Below are 21,947 nucleotides of genomic sequence, written 5' to 3' on the forward strand. Positions count from 1 at the left end.
CAAGAAACAGCCGTGAATGGCCACAGCTGGATTTTGGGGGGATTCTATGGGTGAAACATGGTAATATCACAAGGGTCGCGATACAGAAATCGCAGACATCAAGGAGTGGTGGGGATTGTGTTTTTCATATATTTACCCTTTTAAACGTTTTTTTTTTCTTTTTTTTTTCAGTTTTTCTGTGTTTGGATTGATTAATTATCATCTAACATATTGGAGAAAATGCGACTGTAACAAAAAAATACAATTAAGCGATCGTTATGAAGTATATATCCGTGACGTATTTACAGACACCATTTTTTTCGTTGTGACATAAATTGTTTAAAACTTTAAAATATACGAGTGAATAATTTTTTTTAAGTCTTTTTTTTTTTTTTTTTAAATTAAATATTACACATCAATTAATGATTCTAAGCTAAAAATGACATTTTGAATAATAAATATAATTTATTACCTTCGTTTTATGGCTGGGTTGAAACAAAAGTGGTTGCGCGACGTCTGTAAACAGGGGTTTCCAGGGTAAAAATGTGAAATTAAAAATAGTTTGGGTGCTTAATGTGCCATGAATCTGCTATGGCAACGTATAGACATATTGTCTTGTCTGTGTTTTCCTCAGTCTTGTCTGTGTTTTCCGCCATATATATATATATATATATATATATATATTTGAGCTGTCAAAATTATCGCGTTAACGCGCGGTAATGCGGTAATTAATTTTTAAAATTAATCACGTTAAAATATGTGACGCAATTAACGCACATGTCCCGCTCAGACAGTATTCTGCCTTTTGGTAAGTTTTACAGCAAGGCTTTTTGTGCTGTCTAACAGCAAACTCTTGTGGTCGCTTTGCGACATGGTTTGTTTTCTTGCCAGTTCAATATGGCTGCACAACGTCTCAGGCTGACGCCTACGTTGTAATGTTGTGCTTATATGATCCTTGGACAAGATTTGTCCGTAAGTATGGTTGTTGTAAATAATGTACATATTATGTTAGTAAGTGAAATGTTATATTTTTTGTATGAGACGCTTTTTGTTTATGTTTAGTTAACCTGTATAGCGTGCTAAGCTAACGTTGTTGCTAATGCAATGCTTGTGTACTTTTTTTTTGTAGTTTTACGACGGTCTAAAGAGGGAAATGGTTTGAGGCCATTTTATTAATAAATCAGATGAAAAAGGAAGAAGTCTGATTATTAAGGCGTCGTTCACTAGCTGTCTAGCTTTGGAAAAAGTAGACGCTTCGGAGTGAGGACAGCATAGACAGATTTAAATGACAGTAGAGTGAAATGCCCACTACAGTCCTTATGTACCGTATGTTGAATGTATATCTCCATCTTGTGTCTTATCTTTCCATTCCAACAATTTATTTTACAGAATATATATATAATTTACAGAAAAATATGGCATATTTTATAGATGGTTTGAATTGCGATTAATTGCGATTAATTACGATTAATTAATTTTTAAGCTGTAATTAACTCGATTAAAAATTTTAATCGTTTGACAGCCCTAATATATATATACATACACATATATATATATATATATATATATATATATATATATATATATATATATATATATATATATATTTACGTATGTTTTTTTATGTATTCATATTTTTTCAAAAACAACAAAAGGAGAAGAAGAGTGAACATTCTCTTTTATTAATTAAAACACAAAAAAATTACATCAAAGTAAATATAAATATTTGTTTTAAATGTTAAAGATATTAAATAAGGAAAAAAACTGCAAAATTGAGGACTACAGACATTTTATATTAACTTTAATTTAGCTGGAAACATGAAGTCAATGCACATGAAAGTACTTTTGTGGCCTTGTTGGCCACACAAAATGATGGACCGTGCCAGATCTAGCCCCTTGCTCACTGCGTTTGACACTATTGTACTTAAACAATTCGACAAAACGATCCTTAATCGTGATACACGGTATACGGGGTATTTTTGGCCTACGATCACACCATGCCAAGTGGATGAAGCATAATGGCAAAGTTCAATGATTATTTTTAAAGAGGGAATTTGCAAAGTGCTTGTTAATCACTGCAGCTTTAATTATATTTGTCCTTTTTTACTCTTGTCTTGGCTCATGATACATTTTATATAAACAGATTTTCATTGCCAACAATGAATCATATTGTTGGTGTAAATAAATGATCCCCAAAGTAACTGACAGGCCGTATTAAAAGTCGGTTCTTCATCACTTTTTGCATCTCATTTCCCCTGAGAAAGAAATCCAAGCTTTCAAAAGCAAACAAATAAAACAAAGTGAGCTTGGAGATTTTTTTTTTGCCAAGGGCATGAGTCTCTCTAAAGTCAACTCATCTTGATGCTCTTGTTAGTTCAAACAAGTGAGGACGAGTCGGCGCCTCGTTGTTTCTTTCGTTTATTTTAAGTATGCATGTTTGTCGTCGCCAGCTGCCGCATGAATGTAAAAGTTAAAGCATAAAACTCAAAACTAGCTGTGTTTGTGTGTGCGTGCAGGTTTTTCAGGAAGAGTACAGCGTGTTCTTCTTGAATCAAGGAGGATCTCTGGTGGCCATCCGACACACACCTCTGCCAATTAGACACATTTGGTAAGCTTCCCTCCGCTACCACGCCAACCATCAATCTCCACATGAGAGACGCTCCTTTGGCATTGCAGCTCTTTTTTTGGCTGGGCTGTTTATGATCCAGCCATTGTTCTCTCTTCACTCTTCTTCCCCCCTTAGGCTGAGTTTTGATGAGGGCAGAAACTGGGACAAATTTAGCTTCACCTCCTCGCCGCTCTATGTGGATGGGGTTCTAGGGGAGCCCGGGGAGGATACCCTGATCATGACGTAAGAGATGGACAAAGCAAAACTAATTGACGTGATGCCGCACTGCTAATTAAGGCACAATGACATATCGGCCTTTGAAGACTTTTCCGCTCCATGCGCCTTTGAACGTGTCGCATTTTGCCCTAGATATGTCTTTTTTCCCCCTCCTTCACTTGCAATTGATTAAAGCCAGTCTGTTGGCCAAAATAATTATTTTTTTATCTTCAGTGCTCCAAAAGTTCTGACCTAGTTCCTTCTATGCTCTTTTGACTTCTTATATGCAGAATCTTCGGTCACTTCAGTCATCGATCCGAGTGGCAACTGGTCAAAATTGACTTTAGGTCGATTTTTCAACACCGCTGCACTTCGGAAGATTACGTGACATGGCGGTTGGACAACGAGGTAAGTCCGAATTGGGGCCTCTGAGGTGTCCATAGGCTATGCTTCCTTTGATTCGCTCTCAGTGTGGAAGCGAGCTGCGAAGAAGACAAAGGCGCGAGGAGAGGAGAAAAAGGAGCCTGTGAAATGGTTATGATCCATTATTCATTGCAGGGAGAAGTGTGCATCATGGGAATGAAGAGAGTCTTTCAGAAATTGCGAGTAAACGCTCGATGTGTCAAGGCCAGAGAACAGTACATCTCTCAGATGTCAGACTCCTGTCCGTGCACTGAGGCCGATTTTGAGTGGTGAGTCTCCTACGCGTCTTACTTTTTTGCAGCATCTCTTCAATGGAAACACATTTTCACTCAGCTGCAAAACATAATAACTTCATAAAGGAGACTTTTCCTTTTTCTTAACTTTCAAATTACTATTGCTAATACTTTCTCAGTTGAAGTAATAGATTCATGAAATCAACAGAACTAGTGGTTGCGCATCTGCCCTTTAGGTTCTGGGCTCAATTGTATATAAGCCTGTCGCAATATGCAATAATTCCATTTATCGCACGGTAAATGAAAATGAAGGCGGTAACTTTCCGGCTGCGATTTATCGCCTCACGTGCGTGCGTGCGCGCTGCAGATGTGCGGCGGACGTGCTGTTAAAAGTTTGGCTTCCTTGTTACCAACAGCGCAATATGCTGTGATCAGGATTTACTCTGTTTTATTGACTTCTGGGTTCGTTTTACACATTTGAAACTATCCTAAGGCTCCGTTCATATTACAGGTCTTAATGCATGAATCTGATTTTTTCGTGTTTTTTCGACTCAAATGAGGCATTAACTTGACGGTCTGAACGTGACAAGTTGCATAGAACTGGACCTTATCAAATCCGATCTGGGTCACTTTCGTATGTGGTCTAAATCCGATCTGGGCCACATTTTTCCAGAATGTGGCTGGCGGTCTGAACTTTCAAGTCTCCCGAATCGGAATTCATGTAGCAATGACATCAGCAAAGCGAAAGCGGAAGGCAGAACGGGAGCGATGGAGCTGTGCATTAGCTTCTAGCTTGAACTCTGCTTTTATGCACGAAGCGGGCTTGAACACGGTCATAAAAAAATAAATGAAGAAAAGGATAAGCCTGACAATTTTCGATTTTAATTTTATGCGCCGAATGAGCAATATTTCAGTATTGCTTACATGGCCGAGACGGGGCAAATTGACACACCCACGTCATGTCACGCACACAAGTCAAGGCTTATGTGCGTGCGTGTATGCGTTCTATCAGTCCATATTAACTTTGAGTAAAGGACAAAACGGGGATTATTATTATATTAATGTCTGTTATTGGTGTCATCTTTTGGGAAATCAAAATATGATGACCCTGGAATGACATACAGGTAGCATGTGTAATTTGTTTTGATGCTTCTGCGCATGCGGTCACTTTGCTGAGCGCATCTCGGACTGCGAATTAGTGCGTATGCGTGATACTTGAACGGGCTCCATGGACAAAGGCAGTCTGAACGGGCACGCCAAAAAACCAGACATGACAAAAAAATCGGATTTGTGCATTAAGACCTGCAGTATGAACCTAGCCTTAGTGAAGCCAAATTTTTGTTACCGCTACTTAATCTATTTTTCATATTGTTTTTAGTTGGGATTTCTTAAAAAGTATTTTTTAATTTAAGAGTTAATGTTTATTGTGTTTAAATGGGTGTGCTTAATATTACTTAGTATTATTACGGTAATACTATATACTGTATTCTTACTGTGTCATTGTAAATTGGTTAAAAAAAAAAAATGGGGTGGGGGGCACAGTAATATCGCATATCGCAATAATTTATGAGAGAATTTATCGCCCACAAAAAATTTGTTATCGCGACAGGCCTAACTGTATGTTCCAAAACATGTACAGTATTAGGTCGAGTGAAGACTTTAAATTGTAGTTCTCAAAAGATAAACGTTATAATGGGTTAAAATAATTTTGTATTAGAACCCCTCTTAATGTTTTCGGTTTTATACAAATTGTAAAATTAGTTTGACTAGTAGGTTGCCATTGTTGTTGATGTCGCAGGGCGGTGGCGTCACTTGGTTAGGCTGCCGTACTTCCACAGTGTCACTCGTTAGCTACATAAACATCTCATCAGTTCTGCCCTTCCAATTTGAACCAGAGAGGAACATTAATGAGCATGACAGCACTGTCGATATTTCACGAAACGAGCAGCAAAAGCAAAATGAACAGGAAAGACTGGATGAGATGAGACGAGAGTATGACAAAACCGCTGTTCTGCCAAAATGTGCTACACCGGCGAAACGTCCTTGAATTTGACACCCAAAGTACTACTGTGCGCTTTGAGCTTGTTTTGTTTTAATGCATAAGGCAGAACGTCATAAAAATGCCTTAAGAGAATACATAAATGTAGTTATATCAAATAGGGGTTGTTTAAATACGCTACGTTACTAATGTGGTCAACAGATCAATAATCTGCTTTAAAGCCACCACAAGAAAACACAATGCTTAAAAGTATGAGAGGGAAACACATGAAAAAGTATTTTGAGGCAATGAAAAGGTAATAAAAGACTCAATAAGAACCCAAATAGTAAGTACTCGCCGCTTTTAACCGATGTGGGCATGTGTTGGATATCTTGCCACGCAGAAGGAATTGCAGAAGACATGTGTTCGTTTAATGAGTGACAAACTACGTCATCACCCCTAGCGCCCATTGTGCGCATAAAACATGGCGCCCTTCGTAGGCCAAAACATGTACTAAATATTGTAAACCTACTGTAATTTTTGGACTAACTACTTCTCCTCGAGTTTGAACCCTGGGCTTTAAAGTCCAATATGTCTTAGTTATAGATTTTTGCTGGCTAATGAGCTGCATGTGTTCTGGTTTAAGTTTCCAATTATACATTGTGCACACCTGCAGCTTGTAGAGCAAAACCTATGGTAAGATGGCTGAATGTCATGAAACTGTATCTGAAAACAGGTTGGCAGACTTCCTCTACACATGTAGTCCCCGGGTTACGACGTACAGTACATGACTTTCGTGATTTCGACTTTACGACGTCTGAGTCTCGTCGTTTTTGTTTTTTTAAATGTTGACCTTTGTTTTGTGACGCATGCTTTTATTTTGGGATAGGAAGCGTAGAGTGGGTTGTACTTCCTCACTCGAGAGCATTTACACACCCGCCCACTCCACACATGGCACACGCACACATGAGGAACCAGCCGAGTGAAGAGGTGACAGCCTGCGTGCACATTTGTTGCTTGTGAAGCACGCAGAGGCGAAGTTGTATATACATACCCTTTTTGTACTGTTTATTGTGCGTTTTTTAATTATGGTCGAATACTTAGGACGAGCTTTTGTGATTGGTTTTGATGATGCGCGGGCGCTAATTGATACTGCTAATTGTTTTTTTATTGCTGTATCAGGAGCTACTTTAGGGTGACCAAACATCCTTTTTTTGCCTGGAAAAGTCCTCATTTCACGTCGTGTCCTCGTCATCCGGCCGGTTGTTAAAAATTCATGAAAATGACCGGTTTTTATGAATTTTCACTGGACCAATATGAAGAGAATCCCTCCGGGTGCTTGGGGGCAGCATCTGCATAGAGTGAAGGAGTAGTTCTTCTTGTTTTGTTCGCAGTTTAACCCGTGTATCATGGTGCAGTACCGCCATCAACTGGGTTGACGGTTTGGCAAGTGATCAGGCGGTTAGTTGCCTGTGACGTGTTCCCAGAGCGCCTGCCCAGTTAATACTTTTTACGATAAATACGTATATAATGGCAACTGTTAACTTCTGTCGGACCTTTGTACTGCCGTGATCTGTAAAATCCCGTTTGGTGTCGCATCGTTGCGCTGCCGATGATTGTAAACTTTTATAGCAAAGTTTGATTAGCCGCGCTAGGCATTATGGGAATTGTAGTTTTGAACTGCTGCATTTGGAAACATGCTGATTGAATAGTTTGTCAGTTTATTTTGGTTATTGTTTGCGTGCAATCTAGAACATTGAATGAGAATAACAATTGAGTGGCAATAACAATAGTCAACGACAATTGTTGAAATAGTAATTTATAAAAATGTTTAGTTGGCACATTGCCAACTGTGTGTATTGACTGGACTACACTGTATTTCAATGGTTCTGCATTATATATATATATTTTTTTAATCTTTTTTTTTTTTTTTTTTTTTTTTTTTTTTTTAATAAAACAGAATTTTTGTATCCAGACGGAGGAGGCACACTTTAAATATATTATAATGATATAGTCATCTTTGAGTGAACTTTGAGTAAAATCCAAGTGTCTTGAGGCCGGGCTGAGTGTCCCTTTTTTTCGGAAATCAAAATATGGTCACCCTAAGCTACTATTAAACTCAAATTTGAATAGCTGTTATTGAAAATGATACTAATTTAATTTCATTTTGTTTTAGTTTCATTCTGCAAGTGTTGATGTCATGAGCAGCTGTATAAAGTCGGCAAACAACACAGATGTCTGATATCATCATTTTGGAGCTTAGCTCGCTGTCTAGCTAGGACTTAGCGCCAACGTCCTGGCGAGGACAGTACATTGACGTATAATGCATGTTTTTGCATATATAAATATTTAATATGGAGGGTGTTTAAAAGGTATTTAAAGGGTTAAATTCGACTTATGCGGAAATATGGGTTACCTCGCCAGCACAGGAACGGAACTCATTCGTAAACCGGGGACTACCTGTACTGTATGTAGCTATGACGAGTAAAGGCTGCTGACGTGATAGTTTGGAGCTGGAAGTTAATACAATATAAGTTTAATGACTACTAAGTAACATTACCCAAATCCTCGTGCTGACGCCAAGTCTGAGCCAGGTAGGGGAGCTCTGCCACGGTGTCAGTCGTGTGCCAGAGTTGGCATCAGCATCATAAGTCATAAGTCAGCTTTATTGTCATCTTCTTCATATGCACATGCATACAAAGAAAACGAAATTGCGTTTTTTTCTCTCTATCCCTATAAAAGACACATAACGAAGGACTACGTAACATAAGTGAGACATACATGGGAACACGAACATGACTAATAACAATAGTAATAATAAAGTGATGTAGCGACAGGCAATAATTGAGACAGTCCATTGTTGTGTATTGCAAGGCCCAAGTAGTTCTCATGAGGTATTAAATTATTAAAGTGCCCTGTGCGTAAATGTGTGTGTACGTGTGGAAGTCTATGATGGGAGGCAAGGGAGGAGTTCAACAGCCTGACGGCCTGGTGAATGAAGCTGTTTGTTAGTCTGGTGGTTCTGGCCCTGAGGCTCCTATACCTCCTTCCAGAGGGCAGCAAGCTGAAAAAGTTGTGCGCTGGGTGTGTCACATCTCTTGCAATGGTCACAGCCTTGCGAGTGAGGCGGGTGGTGTAGATATCCTGCAGGGAAGGAAGTGGAGCATTGATGATTTTGCTTGCTGTGTTGACTATACGCTGTAGGACTCTCATGTTGTAGTCTGTGCAGCTCCCGCTCCATACAGTAATGCAGCTGGTGAGGATGCTTTCAATGGTCCCTCTGTAGAACGTGGCCATGATGATTGGTGGGGCGCTGGCGTGCTTTAGTTTCCTCAAGAAGTAAAAGCGTCGCTGTGCTTTCTTGGCTAGTGATGTGGTGTTGGTGGTCCTGGAGAGATCCTCATCGATATGCACCCTAAGGAATTTTGTGCTGGTGACTCTCTCTACGGCCGTCCCGTCAATGATCAGTGGCAGGTGTTGGCTGGGGCCTCCCTGGAAGTTGACAACAATCTCCTTTGTTTTGTTAAAGTTTAGCAGGAGGTTGTTATCTATGCACCACGTGGCCAAGAGGTCCACCTCAGTCCTGTAGTGCGTCTCGTCGCTGTTGGTAATGAGGCCCACCAGAGTGGTGTCGTCCGCATATTTTACCAAATGATTGGTGCTGTAAATTGTTTTGCAGTCATGTTTAAGTAGAGGGAAGAGAATAGGGCTCAGAACACAGCCCTGAGGGGCTCCTGTGCTGAGTGTGATGGTACTCGAGATGTTGTTGCCGACACGTACTGCTTGCAGCATGATTGGTTGGGGGTGAGGGCGTAATGGTATTGTGCCTTCAAGCCTCCTGAACTCAATGAGCCAGTCCTGGGTTGAGGGCATACTCTTGAACAACTGCGGTGCCAATTGGTGGTTCACGTCACTTTTCCCACATGGACTTCATCGATGCCTTTCAGACAGAACTCACTGAAGCAGAACATTCTAATTTCTGTGAACAGATCATTAGACGTACAGCAACTAGAATAGGGGGGTTGTTTTATCTCATAGGCTCTTACACAAAGACAAGTCTGATACTTATCTCATAAGGTTGTAGATTTGCAGGCCAACTTTAACACATCTGTGTTAGTGCTTTTTGTACAGCGGGCAGTGACATAGGGGGGAAAACCTTAAAACTACAGCAGGATTTGGTGGACAGTGTATAATGGGCTACTGATTAGGACGAAAAAGCCTGCTAAATATGCACTTCTATGACTGGCCGCATATAACATTAAAGCTTCTTCTTCAAAAATTCAAATGATACATTTTTTACAGTTTTCACTTTGAAGCAGACTAGTTAAAATGTGACTGGTTGAGTGCAAAAAATGGAAAATGGGTAATGAATTAATAAAATAGTTGCCTAAACCTGCGTTTTGCAGTTGCAGTTGAGTATTCAAAAGTTTTTTGATGAACTTCAAACCGATTAAACTTATGTTATAGCTGTCAGTGTCTCTGACTTTCTAATTGTCTCTAAAGTTGTTGAAATGCATTTGTGAAAAACATAGGTTTAATTATGATTTGGTTTTATATTGTCCACAGGGTTTCTCGAATCAATGCAAGGCACCATTAAATCTATTAAGACTTTTCTTAATGAAATGTGCTATTCAAATAATGGTGCTGTACCATGATTCAAAAGCGATTTCAATGGGCATTACAAAAAAAACCAAACAAACTGTGAGATTTACGAAACCAAAGGGTGCCAAAATGTTACAAAGTAACAGTACATATCTTTGTTCCTTACAGATTCCCTTTCTAGTTTTTTGCTCAGCTACAGAACAATAAACAGCTTAAAATATTATTGTGACTGGTAGTCTGCGAAGAGGCATGCAATCAGTGTACAAAAGTGGGAATCACTCCTGAATGTTTCAAGGAGATAATTTTAACATGACAAAAAAAAAAGATACAAAGAGCTCGTTTGACAGCTGTGTATTGTCGTGTCTCGTGTGTATAGTTCTGCATTGACTCCTCGACAAGACTTAATTAGGACTTATTTCTTTTAACAATTTAAGTGTAATTCATGTGACAAGTTCACGCACTTGAAGTGTTCCCTCTCTTACAAGAGTGTCTTGTACTTGCTTTTATCTCTCTGATCGAGAGCGAAATGAAAGGCGCTGGCGTGCATATTTAGCGATCCTTAGCACCACTTTGTCAAATTCTGCCGTGAAAAGACTGGATGTGTCTCGGGTGTGACTAAGTCATAATTATTGGTGCTTGTCTTTTGTCATTTTTTCACGGTTTCTTAAACTTTATTGATTTAAGCATCAAATCTTTGGTATGCTGTATTTAAAGGTTTTAGTGTTCTTAATATCCGACTTTTAAAACAATTGCATGGAATCTTTCTTGACACCCAGTGCATCTGTGTGTTCCACTTTTAACAGTGACTACGGATTTGAGAGGCAGGTCGATGGGAGCTGCACTCCGGCATTCTGGTTTGCTCCGTCGGCCACGTCCAGAGATTGCATCACTGGGGACAGTTTCCTCAATTCCACCGGGTACACCGTTCGTTCCTTCATGTCATTGTCATGTTGAGAACAGCAGTACACAGATGGTAACGATGCATTAAGCTACCACTCATCTTCTGTATATGTGCTGCATATATTAGGGAGGTAACAAAAAACGATTTGAACAGGACAATCGTTTTGCTGTGAACATAAAACCATATGCAGTTCACATAACTGTACTGGCAACTAGCAATAACATAACATACACTTCCGCATGCAGGGACATGTCTCCCGCTACTCTTGGAACTTACCATTTACATGACAAACAGGTATCCCTGTACTGTGACTTTGAATGTGTTGGCAGTCTTGACAAGATTTACAATGCTTTGGCAATTTTGAAGTCCAAAATACAGAGAAAATTGATTTTATACGAATACCGGAGTGAACATTTATAAGGTAATTGATGCATATGACGGTTAGCAACCATGTGGCTTGCTGTGGCTAAACCTCCCACTCGACCCGAACTTGTCATCGCTAATGAGTTTGCTTGGGTTGGAAGAGGGGGGGGATTTCACGCCAGCGAGTGAAAGCCAGGCCAGTGTTTACTCTGTATATCCTGGTAGAACTCCTTTTTCCCCTCCTCAGACAAAGGTTTTTCTCTTTTGCTGCCCTGCCATCTTTACAGAATTCCCACGAATGTGTTCGCATCGACTTACGTCTTTATAATGAAAGGGCGAAGTGAAGTATGCCGGAAAGCAGTCAGCACAGTTTTTTTGTGCGTGGCAAGGGTCCTGCCACCCTCCTGAAAGTTAATTAGTGTTGGTGAAAGCGATACAGACCCCCTTAAGACATAAAAGAGGTGTCATCCAACTAGTTGTCAGTCGACATATTATCACAAATGTAGATATTTATATATATATAAAAATATTTTATAAAGGTTGAAAGGTTACCTATTGTTGCTTTAAGTACTTGATGTCTGTTGTTCCAAAGTAGGCACAAACCAGATCAAAGCAGCCACAAAGCTTTTAGATTTTTTTAACGTAGATACCTGTTGTCGCTAATTTGTATCATACATACAATGATATCTATTTTATTTTAATTTCTTTTTGGAGAGGGGATTTTTAGATATTATAATTTATTCGTTATTACCAATGTTTATTGATATCATGTGTTGATCGATATGATTGGATGCTTGCTTAACCAATCGATGTATCGTTACCAGTGTTGTTAAGCTTACTTTAAAAAAGTAATTAATTACAGTAATAAATTACTTCTCCCAAAAAGTAATTGCGTTGGTAACTCAGTTACCTGAATGTAGGAGTAATTAGTTACTTGGCAAAGTTAACTGGTGATAACTTTCATGAATTTTTTTTCTTAAAAAAAAAAAAAAAAAAAAAAAAAAAACAGGTCACACAATGTGAAGTTTAAAGGGTTTTTGGGGACAATTGGCCCTAGCCCAAGTCTTTACCCTAAACTTAACTAGACACAGGGGTATTGCGGATTTTGCGTTAAGTAGATAGTAACCTTAGGTATGTGTGGAAGTCATTTATTGTTGTGAATCAACCGTTAAAGTTGTTAAAATTGCTCCCGTTGTTGCATTAGTTCTCTTCTGTCCACTTTTGACATGTGTAAGTTTTAAAACTGTTCCATCATTCAAAGATAGATTTAAGTCAAGATTTTGCCGATTTAGGAGCGTTTTAGATAAAAAGTTACTTAGGTTCGCTAGGAAGGTTCTCTACAACAGAGCCTTCCAGAGAAGTCTACTGCTTTAAGATGGTGGCTGTTCACTAACGCATCTAGTTCTTTATTATACATGTTGCTAATGCAGCCGTGTCTGTCATTTGCATTTAGTTGTGTATATATGCGATATCTACCGAAGCATTATGTGGGCGTAGTTTGTAGGCTATCGGCTACAGTCAGGTATTATTGGAGCCACCTAGCATAGTAGCATCGGGTTTGCAACGGCGTCACTCTCCCTTACCTCCTCCCCACTCCTGCTCTGCTCTCTCGTCTGTCTTTCTCAGACTTTTCTCACGTCAGTCAACCAGCATAGTAACGCACGCCTTTCCCGCCTCAGTAACGGTAACGGCGTTGCCAAGATAAGAAAAGTAATTAATTAGATTACTCACTACTGAAGAAAATAACACTGTCAGTAACGTCGTTATTAACAACACTGATCGTTACACACCTAACCCTTCCAGTCAAAATGGATAAGTTAATGCAATATACAAGTATTTTGACTGGTGTCCTCCCTGTTTTCACTCGCAGATATCGCAGAGCTTTGTCTAACAACTGCACAGAGGGAAGTCTGTTGAAATACAGCCCCAGGCGGCAGAAGTGTCCCAGTCAAGTCCCCAAAGGCCTGCAGCTTTTCACCAGCGAGGGCACACTGGTGGCGACACTGCACAAGAATGTCACTTTCTTGGTCTTTCTTGAAGAGGTGCTGACTTCTCAGCAAAGACTCAACGGATGAGCATTCAGCAGTATGTGGGTTTTATCATCATGTGAATCATTGCCATTCTTTTTAAGGGTCTCGGCTCTACCACGAGCATCACGGTGGACTTTGGCGACGGCACCACAATGTCTTATGTCAACATCAGCTCTATAGAAGACGGGGTCAAGCATGTCTACAGCAAAGTGGGCATCTACCATGTTTCTGCCATAGCAAGCAATGTTTTGGGTTTTGACAGGGTGACACTCTACCTCCACGTCACTTGTAAGTCACCCGCGTCATATGCCTTGTGTTAAAATACCAGATCATCAACTTGTGTTTCTGACTCAAAGGTCAGTTGGAGCAAGTGCAGCTGTCCGCTCCATCTGTGGTTATCAAGAACAAAGTTGTAAACTTCACGACGACACTGCGACCCGTCAATGTGGGGACGGTCACATATTACTGGTGGTTTGACAACAAAACGGAGGTGAGATTTAAATCCTTGTTGTTCGCCGAACATGATTGACAGTGTTCATATGTCTCCTTGTTGGCTTTTCAGCCTCTAGCGAGTTTGGATGGAGGGATGTCCTTCACCTTCTCCCGGGAGGGAAGCCACATTGTCACTGTTCAAGCTTCGGTCGGGAGCACGGTCCATCAGGACCAAATGACAGTAGCAGTTTACGGTAAACATTTTCATTTAGGTGTTTTTCAGGCACCTGCATTTGGCACAATGTAGAAGATTAACTAATTAGATGCTATTTACAATGATAGATCCAATCCATTAAAACCGACAGTTATTCAGAAAATATGCCATCTTAATGCTTTCGCATTATACAAACACCACCGAAGAGATAACGAAAACACATCGATGCAACACAACTTATATATGAACAATGTTCTTTATCCTTTTAAAGGGAACCTCGGACTTAAAGACTTATAGGCTTTAATAAGCCACAATTGTTCTCTTTTACTCAAGTATGTTATTAGAAACACATCAAATATTGCCATTGATTTAAAAATCTATAATATTTATACATGTTTTGACCTACAGAGGGCACCATTTTTATGCGTGCAATGGACGCTCGGGGTGATAATGTAGTTTGTCACTGTGGGTTACTGCAATTCCTTCTGCGCAGCGAGACGTCCAACACATGTGCACATTGATTATAAGCGGCGAGTACTTACTATTTGTGTTTTATTAGGGCTGTCAAACGATTAAAATTTTTAATCGAGTTAATTACAGCTTAAAAATTAATTAATCGTAATTAATCGCAATTTAAACCATCTATAAAATATGCCATATTTATCTGTAAATTATTGTTGGAATGGAAAGATAAGACTTAAGACAGATATATATATTCAATATATGGTCCATAAGTACTGTATTTGTTTATTATAACAATAAATCAACAAGATGGCATTAACATTATTAACATTCTGTTAAAGCGATCCATTCTGTTAAAGCGATCCATGGATAGAAAGACTTGTAGCTCTTAAAAGATAAATGTTAGAAATTTTATATTAAAACCCCTCTTAATGTATTTGTTTTAATAAAATTTGTAAAATTTTCAATCAAAAAATAAAGTAGTAGCCCGCCATTGTTGATGTCAATAATTTCACAATGCTCATGGGTCGCACCCAAGCACCAGCAGAGGGCGACAAAACTCCAAAAAACACAAGTAACAAGTGGAGATTACACTGTACTGTCATGTTAATCTGTTTGAGCTGGGCATGTGCGTTAATTACATCAAATATTTTAACGTAATTAATTAAAAAAATTAATTACCGCCTGTTAACGCGATCATTTTGACAGCCCTAGTTTTTATTGAATATTTTAATACTTTTTCATTGCCTCAAAATACTTTTTGCATGTGGTTAAAGCAGATTGTTGTTCTGTTGACCACATTAGCCGCGTAGCATTATTTGATATTACTATGTTGAAGTATTTTCTTCAGGCATTTTATTATGTTCTGTGCGGATGCATCTAAACAAAAAAGGTGAAAGCGCATGGTAGTACTTTGGGTGTCAAATTCGCCTCTTGTAGAACGTTTCGCCGGTGTAGCACAGTTTTTTTCCTCCTTGCTCTGGTCTCGTCTTTCCTGTTCATTTTTCTTTTGCTGATGGTTTTGTGAAATATCAACAGTGCTGTCATGCTCATTAATGTTCCTCTAGGGTTCAAATTAAAAGGGTTGAACAGCAGAGATGTTTATGTTGCTAAAGTCATTCTCTAGAAGCCCGGCAGCGCAACCATGTGACGTCACCGCCTTGCAATATCAACAACAATGGAGACCTACTAATTACTAATTTTACAAATTGTATAAAAATGAAAACATCAAGAGGGGTTTCAAAATCAAATTATTTTAACTCATAATTATGTTTATCTTTTAAGAACTACAAGTCTTAATGTCTGTGGATCCCTTTAAAAAGAACAACTAATAGTAAGGACCTTTACCAAGGCACTTAGTTGTCTTCGTGTATTACATCTGTTAATGTACTATATAATACAGTGGTACCTCGACATACGATAGCTTCGTCACAAGATCTTTTCGACATCCGACGTAAAATTTGACTCGTCATTTGTTTCCACTTCCGACAACATGCTGAAAATACGCCGATTTATGACAGCGACGCAGTTTCTTAGTTTTACCGCAAGATGGACGCATGGCGGATTTTGTGGTGAGAGAAATCAACATATGTTCCACGAAGGTTAGTGCAAGTGGTGAAAAAAGGAAAAAGGTGACGCTTACCATTGAAATAAGGATGGAAATGATAGAAAAATATAAACGTGGTATGCGTGTCCGTGAACTGTCTCGACAATGCAGCTGTAGAATGTCTACAATCTCGACAGTCCTCCTCCGACCTTCGTTCGCCAGTTTTTTTCTAAATTAAGGTGACAATTATTGTCGTGGTAACATCGCCACAGAAATTGCCAGCTTCGTCAGGTTTTTAATCATTTATTTCAGAACTTGTGCAACACAACACTCCTACTGTCCGCCGCAGTTGACGCCAGCAACAACAGAACATCAAAAAAGAAAGCACAATCTCTACCGCACCTTTCTCACTATCACGTCAGCCACACGGTACAGCACGAAAACCACACCCGCCACATTAGAACCCGATTTGTTACATTATTACAGGAATTATTACTATTATTATGATTAACTGTATTATTATTCCAATTTTTATCTGTAATTTATTTGTTGTACTATGTGTAATTGCCATTTTTAATAACACCAGCAGTATTTAATAAGGATTTATTGTAGGTTTTCGGGCTGTGGAACAAATTAATCGCATTATAACTAGGGTTGTTCCGATCATGTTTTTTTTCTCCCGATCCGATCCCGATCGTTTTAGTTTGAGTATCTGCCGATCCCGATATTTACCAATCCGATTGCTTTTTTTTGCTCCCGATTCAATTCCAATCATTCCCGATAATTTTCCCCGATCATATACATTTTGGCAATGCATTAAGAAAAAAATGAATAAAACTCGGACGAATATATACATTCAACATACAGTACATAAGTACTGTATTTGTTTATTATGACAATAAATCCTTAAGATGGCATTTACATTATTAACATTCTTTCTGTGAGAGGGATCCACGGATAGAAAGACTTGTGACTTTGTATATTGTGACTAAATATTGCCATCTAGTGTATTCGTTGAGCTTTCAGTAAATGATACTGAAGGCCATGCCCAAATGCATGATGGGAAGTGGAACCATGACTGTGCGCAGTGCTACCAATTGATATATCTTCCCTGCATTGGGAAATAACATAAGGTGTTAAGAAAAAGGTCAATTGCTACCTTGCTTCCCCACATTGCTTCCCATGATAATTCTAATCGTAGGGAGAGGGATTGTAAAGCTTTAGCCAATCAAAATAAGGCTCCAAAGGCTGCCAAAATTCACTCTACTCATTTTACGCTGCCTTTTAGCTCTCTATATAGACAAAACGGCGGCATTACAGATTGAGCGCGACAATGCGTGAGTGGGTCGTGCAGCGCATGCATTAATTGCGTTAAAATATTTTAACGTGATACATTTTTTAAAAAATTAATTACCGCCGTTATTGGGATAAATTTGATAACCCTACCTTAAGCCTAAACTAAAGACTCTGGATAAGTGTAACATATTATGTCTGTAACGTTAAATACAATTAGAAAACGATTTAATTAAAAAAATTTTAAAAAATTTTAAAAAGGCATGGCCGATATTTTTTTCTTGCCGATTCCGATACTTTGAAAATGAAGTGATCGGACCCGATCGATCGGCATCAACATCTATAATTATAACGTATTCTTATGGGAAAATCCTGGTCGACATACAACCATTTCAACCTACAAACAAGGACCTGGAACAAATTAACTTCGGATGTAAAGGTACCACAGAATATGATGTACATCAGTTATACTGCCCACGGGTAGCCAAGGTGCCCGCTATAGAAATGTCAAACTCTAATTATTTGCAGTCTATTTAACGATGTTATTGCTGTATGTTTTTCTAACTGCATTTAGTGAGAGGTGAGCGTCAAACCATGAAGCTTCGACCCTTAAGCTGATGATCACAATTTCTAGTGAAATTTATGAAAAATTTTTTGTGTTATTTGTTTTACAGATTATTTCCTGTCACACATTTTGGCCTTTTCCTCGAATCTGGACGATGCCAATCCTGGTCTATCCGAGTGGCGAGCTGACATCGCAAGAGTGGTGAAGCGCTCCATAGTCCAGGTCAGGACCAAAGGTTGCAGTTGTCACTTTTTAAAGCATTTTTTGGGCAGTGATTTGAGTTGTAAGTCCTTTTGGAATTCCTTCGTTATCAGAAGAAGTTCTTTTAAATTTAAATTGTAAATTTAGGTTTAAGACTATACCCACAAATCCAAATATTTTCACTTCAAAACACCACCCAGTAACACATGAGAGCAAAAAAAAAGAAACGTGTGACTCGAACCGTGTCGCTGTAAATCCAGCCTTGAACGTCAAGGTCGGTATAATTTCACAGAATTCTTTTTTTTTTTTTTCTTTTTACCAGTGCCGCCCTTTGAAACGACACAAAAGGGCAGTTAAATCCACGCCATTGACACTTGCCGTTTGTACTCGAAATCATTGACGGTCGTCAAGATAGTGAAGGAACCTTCGATATCGCTCATTATAGGGGTCGACATCTGAAAGACAGTTATGTAAAAGACCTGGGTAGCAAGCTCTAAATATATCCTCTTGTATAAAACATTCACTTTGACCTTCTGTCTTGTCAGACTGTGGAATTCTCTGACAGCAGACCTCTGGTTACGGCATAAATACACTAAAAGCTGTGTTTTTTTTTTCAAGCATAAAATGTCAGATTGAACCTGCGCATTTACGGTGATTTCTGCATCCTGTCATGACGGTGAATGTTGATGATGCACAAAGCCAGCAGTCATTTTTACAGTTGCGTTATGGGTCAGGGAGGTTTCAATGATTGTTGTCATTGTTTTTGAAGGTCACTGCGATTAGTGAGGATCAGCTGCTGGTCACGGTGCTTCCTGGTCTGCCAACCACAGCCGAGATTTTTATTGTTCCTGAGAGGAGGCGCGGAAGGCAGGTTGTGGCGGAAAAGCGGCAACACCTAGAACAGGTATTGAAGTCTTATTAAAGTGTTTGTGGGGCGGGGGGGTCACATTCAAATTCCACTTTTATGAGCTTCTAATGCTACATGGTCATTTCCTAGTTAAAAAGACAATCGGAAAGGTTTTCTGAACCTATATTCTTCTATATTTGAGAAATCGTCAAATGTCTCCTTTCTGCCGGTGGGGGCTGCGGAAACGCTCAGTGGTACATTCCTCCAACTTTGACCTCCTAGCTCATCCTCTGCTCTGACGTGTGGCGTAATTCTCTCCTCCTGCGCTCCACCGCACCCTGCCTCACCTTCCTCTCATGACAAATTTTCATGTAAATCTACTAGGGCTGCAGCTATCGAATATATTAGTAATCGACTGAAAATTCTATCGATTAATCGAGTAATCGGAGAAAACATATTTTTAGGTGTAGAGCAATTATAAATATCCATGAGAAAACAAGACATTTCATCCAATATTGAACCATTTTCAGTCAATCAATGTCTTTATTTTCGATGTACATTGTTGAAAACAGCCAAAAATTGCATCTCAGATGTAACTAGAATGAAAAAAAAAATTATCTGCTTTTACTCAAAAAACTTCGATCTTATTATATACAGTACTGTGCAAAAGTTTTAGGCAGGACACCTGCCTAAGACTTTTGCACAGTACTGTATATATATATTTTTAAATTATTTAATTTATTAGGATCATGGAAGCTTCCACTTGGGAAAAATATATACATACGGTATGTCCTGTATATACATAATATAATAAAAATATACAGTACAGTGCAAAAGTTTTAGGCAGGTGTCCTGCCTAAAACTTTTGCACAGTACTGTATATATATATACATATATATATATATATATATATATATATATATATATATATATATATATATATATATATATATATATATATATATATATATATATATATATATTTATTTATTTATTTATTTATTTATTTATTTATTTATTTATGTATATATATACAGTGCCTTGCAAAAGTATTCGGCCCCCTTGAACCTTGCAACCTTTCGCCACATTTCAGGCTTTAAACATAAAGATATAAAATTTTAATTTTTTGTCAAGAATCAACAACAAGTGGGACACAATCGTGAAGTGGAACAAAATTTATTGGATAATTTAAACTTTTTTAACAAATAAAAAACTGAAAAGTGGGGCGTGCAATATTATTCGGCCCCCTTGCGTTAATACTTTGTAGCGCCACCTTTTGCTCCAATTACAGCTGCAAGTAGCTTGGGGTATGCTTCTATCAGTTTTGCACATCGAGAGACTGACATTCTTGCCCATTCTTCCTTGCAAAACAGCTCGAGCTCAGTAAGGTTGGATGGAGAGTGTTTGTGAACAGCAGTCTTCAGCTCTTTCCACAGATTCTCGATTCGATTCAGGTCTGGACTTTGACTTGGCCATTCTAACACCTGGATACGTTTATTTTTGAACCATTCCATTGTAGATTTGGCTTTATGTTTTGGATCATTGTCCTGTTGGAAGATAAATCTCCGTCCCAGTCTCAGGTCTTGTGCAGATACCAACAGGTTTTCTTCCAGAATGTTCCTGTATTTGGCTGCATCCATCTTCCCGTCAATTTTAACTATCTTCCCTGTCCCTGCTGAAGAAAAGCAGGCCCAAACCATGATGCTGCCACCACCATGTTTGACAGTGGGGATGGTGTGTTCAGGGTGATGAGCTGTGTTGCTTTTACGCCAAACATATCGTTTTGCATTGTTGCCAAAAAGTTCAATTTTGGTTTCATCTGACCAGAGCACCTTCTTCCACATGTTTGGTGTGTCTCCCAGGTGGCTTGTGGCAAACTTTAAACGAGACTTTTTATGGATATCTTTGAGAAATGGCTTTCTTCTTGCCACTCTTCCATAAAGGCCAGATTTGTGCAGTGTACGACTGATTGTTGTCCTATGGACAGACTCTCCCACCTCAGCTGTAGATCTCTGCAGTTCATCCAGAGTGATCATGGGCCTCTTGGCTGCATCTCTGATCAGTTTTCTCCTTGTTTGAGAAGAAAGTTTGGAAGGACGGCCGGGTCTTGGTAGATTTGCAGTGGTCTGATGCTCCTTCCATTTCAATATGATGGCTTGCACAGTGCTCCTTGAGATGTTTAAAGCTTGGGAAATCTTTTTGTATCCAAATCCGGCTTTAAACTTCTCCACAACAGTATCTCGGACCTGCCTGGTGTGTTCCTTGGTTTTCATAATGCTCTCTGCACTTTAAACTGAACCCTGACACTATCACAGAGCAGGTGCATTTATACGGAGATTTGATTACACACAGGTGGATTCTATTTATCATCATCGGTCATTTAGGACAACATTGGATCATTCAGAGATCCTCACTGAACTTCTGGAGTGAGTTTGCTGCACTGAAAGTAAAGGGGCCGAATAATATTGCACGCCCCACTTTTCACTTTTTTATTTGTTAAAAAAGTTTAAATTATCCAATAAATGTTGTTCCACTTCACGATTGTGTCCCACTTGTTGTTGATTCTTGACAAAAAAATTAAATTTCATATCTTTATGTTTGAAGCCTGAAATGTGGCGAAAGGTTGCAAGATTCAAGGGGGCCGAATACTTTTGCAAGGCACTGTATTTCTTACCTAAAAATGCCATTATGCTTGATAACACACATCACTTAAAAGTTAGGTGTTTTCCCCACGTGTTTCAATTGAATTTCCATTTGTGTCAAGCTATTTTTAAGTTCTAGTTAAGTTTTAAGTTGGTCTAAACTGTAAGTCCTGATAGGATTTTGAGTTTTTGCAGTGTTCAAAATAAATGTATGATACCTGCTGTATTGGAGGACATTAGGGACAAGTGCTACTTGGTGTTTTATCCAGCAATGACTACTGAGCTAAAATTGACATTTAGCGTTATTAAGCTTTTATTTTACACCCTCATCACTCTACAGCGCTATGTTTTCACAGATTAAATAAAGCCTGTATGTAAGACACGTTAGCCACGCATCGATAGTGGTCACAAT

At 38.9% G+C, this 21,947-nt stretch overlaps 1 protein-coding gene across 1 annotated transcript in view; it reads left to right on the top strand.

Moving 5' to 3' along the window:
• LOC130922709 (VPS10 domain-containing receptor SorCS1-like) overlaps window positions 1-21,947 on the top strand; it is a 171,964-nt gene that overhangs the window by 104,259 nt on the left and 45,758 nt on the right. The window contains exons 13-23 of the mRNA XM_057847663.1: window positions 2,496-2,587; window positions 2,723-2,830; window positions 3,094-3,211; window positions 3,362-3,495; window positions 10,843-10,956; window positions 13,174-13,345; window positions 13,435-13,621; window positions 13,690-13,823; window positions 13,896-14,019; window positions 17,955-18,067; window positions 18,816-18,950. Coding sequence (XP_057703646.1) covers window positions 2,496-2,587; window positions 2,723-2,830; window positions 3,094-3,211; window positions 3,362-3,495; window positions 10,843-10,956; window positions 13,174-13,345; window positions 13,435-13,621; window positions 13,690-13,823; window positions 13,896-14,019; window positions 17,955-18,067; window positions 18,816-18,950 — 1,431 coding nt within the window. The remainder of the gene's footprint in view (window positions 1-2,495; window positions 2,588-2,722; window positions 2,831-3,093; window positions 3,212-3,361; window positions 3,496-10,842; window positions 10,957-13,173; window positions 13,346-13,434; window positions 13,622-13,689; window positions 13,824-13,895; window positions 14,020-17,954; window positions 18,068-18,815; window positions 18,951-21,947) is intronic.

Source organism: Corythoichthys intestinalis, chromosome 10, assembly GCF_030265065.1.
Source record: "Corythoichthys intestinalis isolate RoL2023-P3 chromosome 10, ASM3026506v1, whole genome shotgun sequence".
Classification (NCBI taxonomy): domain Eukaryota; kingdom Metazoa; phylum Chordata; class Actinopteri; order Syngnathiformes; family Syngnathidae; genus Corythoichthys; species Corythoichthys intestinalis.